The 5,040-nt window shown below is 36.4% G+C and overlaps 1 protein-coding gene across 1 annotated transcript in view; it reads left to right on the top strand.

Moving 5' to 3' along the window:
• Window positions 1–5,040, top strand: part of LOC107283352 (vomeronasal type-2 receptor 26-like) — a 10,208-nt gene that overhangs the window by 3,266 nt on the left and 1,902 nt on the right. Inside the window, exons 2-3 of the mRNA XM_029283190.1 lie at window positions 532–737; window positions 4,130–4,256. Of these exons, the coding sequence (XP_029139023.1) occupies window positions 532–737; window positions 4,130–4,256 (333 nt within the window). The remainder of the gene's footprint in view (window positions 1–531; window positions 738–4,129; window positions 4,257–5,040) is intronic.

Here is a 5,040-nt window from a genome sequence, read left to right as displayed (position 1 = left end):
ATTGTTTAACTGCTGCCCGTTTGTTGATAGCTCAAAATTGGAAGAGTAAAGTTTTACCTACAATGGAGGACTGGAGATTGAAGGTTTCACATCTTGCTGAAATGGCAAAAATTTCGGCTTATCTGAAGGATCACTCAAATGAACAATTTTTATCAATATGGAGAAGATGGATTGTTTATATTCAAAATAAGCATAGAATCGTGGAATATAATTTAGGTTTTTAGATAATTTTTTTTATATATTTCACCTACTTATGTAGAATAACATTTTGTGGAGTTAGGGATATTAATACTAGTTTACTTTTAGTTGAATAGTATCCTGGGATTAGGTTTGGGAAGTCCGGGGGTGGGGGGTGGGGGGTAGGGTTTTTACATTGTGATGTATTTGTGATGTGTTCTTTTTTATGATGAAAATAATAAAAATTTATATTTGAGAAAGAAAATTTTCTCCAGCATCTCAAACCTGGCCAAAGTCCACAAGACAGGATTCTGAAAGTTTTCTGGGAAAAAATGTTTAAATGTAAATTTTCAGATTCACAACCTCCGTTAACATATACATGTACAGGGGAGGAAAGCATGGAATTCCTTCCGTCATTAACATTTGAAATGGCCATGAGTGGGCAGAGTTACAGCATCTACAATGCAGTCCAGGCAGTGGCCCATGCTTTACATTCTGCAGCCTTGTCTCAAGCCATTCCCAGAAGAACACTGGGTGACAAAAGACTTCAGCCATGGCAGGTATTGTTTCAATATACATTTTCAAGCTATCCATTATATAATAAGATTAATGTTATTAATACATTTGTTTTTACTTCAAGGATGAAAAATAGAAAAGTAAAACATGTTTGTTTGTTTTTCTCAAGGCAACTGGACTTTCTTGCTTTCCTTTGAAGACGTTTTGCTTCTTATCCAAGAAACTTCTTCAGAGCTGAAGAAGCTTCTTGGATGAGAAGTGAAATATCTTCAAAGGAAAAACAAGAAAGTCCAGTTGCCTCGAGAAAAAAAGTATCTTTGGGATAACTTGGATGACTGGGAATCTCCATAGAAAAGTAAAAGTTTCTGGAGGGGGGAAGAGGAAAATCAGTGGGAAAAGGTTCATGGAAGTTGGATGGGACCTTAGTAATAATCAGGCCCCACAGTTGCCTACTGCAATATCCACTATTTCAGAATTTTTCTCCCAAGGGATTCAACCAACCACAAACATACAAAAAGCTGGGAATGTATTGAAGGGAACTCCCTCCCAACACCTTTCATATTGAAATGAAGTTCCACCAAGCCACCGGAACTAAGAATAGAATAGAATAGAATAGAATAGAATAGAATAGAATAGAATGGAATGGAATGGAATGGAATGGAAGGGAAGGGAAGGGAAGGGAAGGGAATGGAATGGAATGGAATGGAATGGAATGGAATGGAATGGAATGGAATGGAATGGAATAGAATAGAATAGAATAGAATAGAATAGAATAGAATAGAATAGAACTGGAAGGGACCTTGGAGGTCTTCTAGTCCAGCCTCCCGCTCAAGCAGGAGAACCTATACCATTTCAGACAAGTGACTGCCCAGTCTCTTCTTAAAAACCTCCAGTGAAGGAGCACCCACGATTTCTGGTGACAAGCTGTTCCACAAGTTAATTGTCCTCACTGTTAGGAAGTTTTTTCCTTAATTCCAGGTTGCTTCTCTCTTTGATCAGTTTCCAACCATTGTTTCTTGTCCTGCCCTCTGGTGCTTTGGAGAATAATTTGACTTCCTCTTCTTTGTGGTAACCTCTCAAATACTGGAATACTGCTATCATGTCACCCCTATTTCTTCTTTTCTTTAGACTAGCCAGCTAGTATGACTAACTTCAAGCAGTTTTCAGTTCATTGCAGTGGAGGGGATTAACTTGTTTTAAAAGGGATAAATAATTCAGAACATAACTGGAATGAATGAATAATTAATAAAAAATGAATGGAATGAATGAATAATTCAGAATATATTGGGTTAAACTGGCTCTGTGGATATGGATCAGAGGCTAGTCCTGGATGAGATCATCATTCCATGTAATAATGGCATTTATTTAGGGGAAAATGTTTTGAATTATGAACTCTGTATTCACGCACTTCCTAATAATAGAAAGGCAGGAATTTATTTAGAAATTTTATTTTAATGTGAGTGATAGTCCATCATTCTTCAGGAGCAGTCATCTAAAAATGAATTATTCATATAAGAAAAACATATAAAGCCATTTCTCCCCCCCAAATATCTCTATTATTAGCAATGGAACTAAATATTATCAGGTTTGAGCAGAAGTAAATAAAGTATATAGAATATACTTGGAGATATTACTTGTGCAATTTTTTTAACCTTAATATTTTTGGGTAATTTATATGGATCCCTGAGTGTTTCATACAAATGTATCTGCCTACCTTTCTATCTATCTATCAATCTATCTTCTTTTCCATCAGCTCCACTTTTTTCTTCAAGGCATTTCCTTTAACAACTCAGCAGGAGAAACTGTGTCCTTCAATGCGGAAAGGGAAGTGGACAGCCAATTTGATATCACCAACCTGCTCACCTTCCCCAATCATACTTTGAAGTCACTGAAAGTTGGAAAGCTTGATCCCAAGTCTCCGAAAGGAAAATACATCTCAGTTAACAAAGATGCAATAGTGTGGCAAATAGCTTTTAACCAGGTGCATCCTGCACGTTCTTAGTTTTGTTTCAAATCAGAGACTCAGGACCATGGAGAAGTGTAGTATTGGAAAAGATCACAAGGATCATATATTCCAGTCCTCTGCAATGTGCAGAATTGTTATTTAAACCAGTGGCCTCTAACTTTTCTAGCTTAGCAGATTGGCAGAGATAGTGGTAGTGGCAGCAAGGGGTGGGGAGATGGAATAGTTTTGTGCATGCATCGCTTTCAGAAATGAAGCTTTGTATGTGTGCACATGTTCATGCTCACCCACCACTTCTGCAGCCTGGTTCCAAATGAACTACTGCCCAGCACTATGCTGTGGACTGGAGGTTGGGGACCCCTGATTTAAATCATCATGAAAAGTGCCTATCCAGCCTCATGTTCAGAAGGGATAATGGTGAAAAGTCCACAACTCCACAGATAGACTGTTGAACATCTCATGACCATCAACTACTCACAAAGTAGACCTTTAAGAGACTGATACTTGCTTTGATCACTTGTACTCCTTGATGCTACCAACTAATTATTTTAGTATTATTTATCTTTCAGTGTCTTTATGAAGTAATTCATGTAGCTATTCTCCATTTTCCTTATTTGTCTAATTGAATATGAACACAGAACAATAGAAGATAGTGTCTGTAATCAAAATGATACATAACAGTAATATGTACAACCTGTTAATGAACTGACATCTCCAAGAACAAATGTGAAATAGGAGTAGATACTGATAACTTCCCCAAATAACTTTTTACATTATTTCAAGAGAAAGAATAGTATGTCTTCAGAATGAAAGATGCCTCTGAAGTTTGTTTCATCCATCACTTTTCATGTATGAATTCATATACCAGGAACACTTCACACAATTTGTAGAAACCAACATTTAATAGTGCAAGAAATGGATGATTTCCTGGCAATTTGGGATACTACTGATCTCAGAACATCATATTTAGTGCCTGGCTTTCTGCCTTGACTTTATTTTTCTTTATGCTTGATGTTTTACAAAAAAAAAGGACTAAAAAGAAAACTACCAAACCCACAGATATGTAGCAGAATGGAAAGGAAAGTACCAACTACTATCTTCAATTTTTTTTTTTGCAAAAATGTATAGGGGTTGCATATTGTTGTACTATGGCATTGTGCAATGGGCATTGTTGGACATGGTTGTTGTTGGACATTATTATTGCAGATCATGCAACTCCCTCATCAGGCATTTGGCAGCTTTTCCTAACTTATTAAAACAAAATTAAGACTTTCAGTCTGTGAACAGTATGTTCAAGAGGCTATAACTTGATCAAGATAAACTTTTGGCTTTAGTCATTTAAATAAGGAAAGTGTTGATTCCTGCCCCCTCCTGAATTCGGGATCTAATATAGAACAAAACAGCTTATTGAACATTTATGGGTAAGTTTTTATTCTAAATTTTGATTCTAAATGACTTTTATTTTCTGGATAGATGATCCCTCATTCAGTGTGTAGTGAATATTGCCAACCGGGTTATCAGAAGAAGAAGAAGGAAGGGAAGAAATTTTGTTGTTATGACTGTGCTCCATGTCCAGAAGGAAAGATTTCAGACCAGAAAGGTAGGTGAGGCTCTATAGACAGTATACCAAACAGAGGGACCATCACGAAAAACTTGTCTCCAGAAGTTGTGAATGCTCCAACACTGGACGTTTTTAAGAAGAGACTGGACAACCATTTGTCTGAAATGGATTAGGGTTTCCTGCCTGAACAGGGGGTTGGACTAGAAAACCTCCAAGGTCTCTTCCAACTCTATTATTATTATTATTATTATTATTATTATTATTATTATTATTATTATTATTATTATTATTATTATTATTATTATTATTATTATTATTATTATTATTATTATTATTATTATGGAACATCGCACAGTCAGCCAGATGTTCAGACTGGATTTAGATGTTTGATGGTATTACAGATATCATCGCAGGATGGAAGCAGTTCCTAGTAAGGCCGCCTTTTGCAATTGACTAATAGCGAATTTGTCAATGCCAATGGTGTTCAAGTGGTGCTCCAGTTGTTTTGGAATTGCACCTAAGGCACCTATTACTATTGGTACTACTTTTGCTTGCTTTTGCCACAGTCTTTCTATTTCTATTTGTAGGTCTCTGTATTTTGTTATCTTCTTCAGTTCTTTCTCGTCTATTCTGCTGTCTCCAGGCACTGCCACGTCCACTATCCAGACTTTTTTGTCTTTCTTATTGACAATTGTTAAGTCTGGGGTGTTATGTTGCAGGTGCTTGTCTGTTTGAATTCTGAAGTCCCAGAGCAGTTTAATTTTATCATTTTCTATGACTTTCTCTATTTTATGATCCCACCAGTTTTTGCTTACAGGCAAAT

The sequence above is a fragment of the Protobothrops mucrosquamatus genome, unplaced genomic scaffold (assembly GCF_001527695.2).
Source record: "Protobothrops mucrosquamatus isolate PMUCROS unplaced genomic scaffold, P.Mucros_1.0 scaffold34, whole genome shotgun sequence".
Taxonomy (NCBI): Eukaryota; Metazoa; Chordata; class Lepidosauria; order Squamata; family Viperidae; genus Protobothrops; species Protobothrops mucrosquamatus.
Note: the sequence above shows the minus strand (reverse complement) of the source record. Positions and strands in the feature narration are given on the sequence as shown.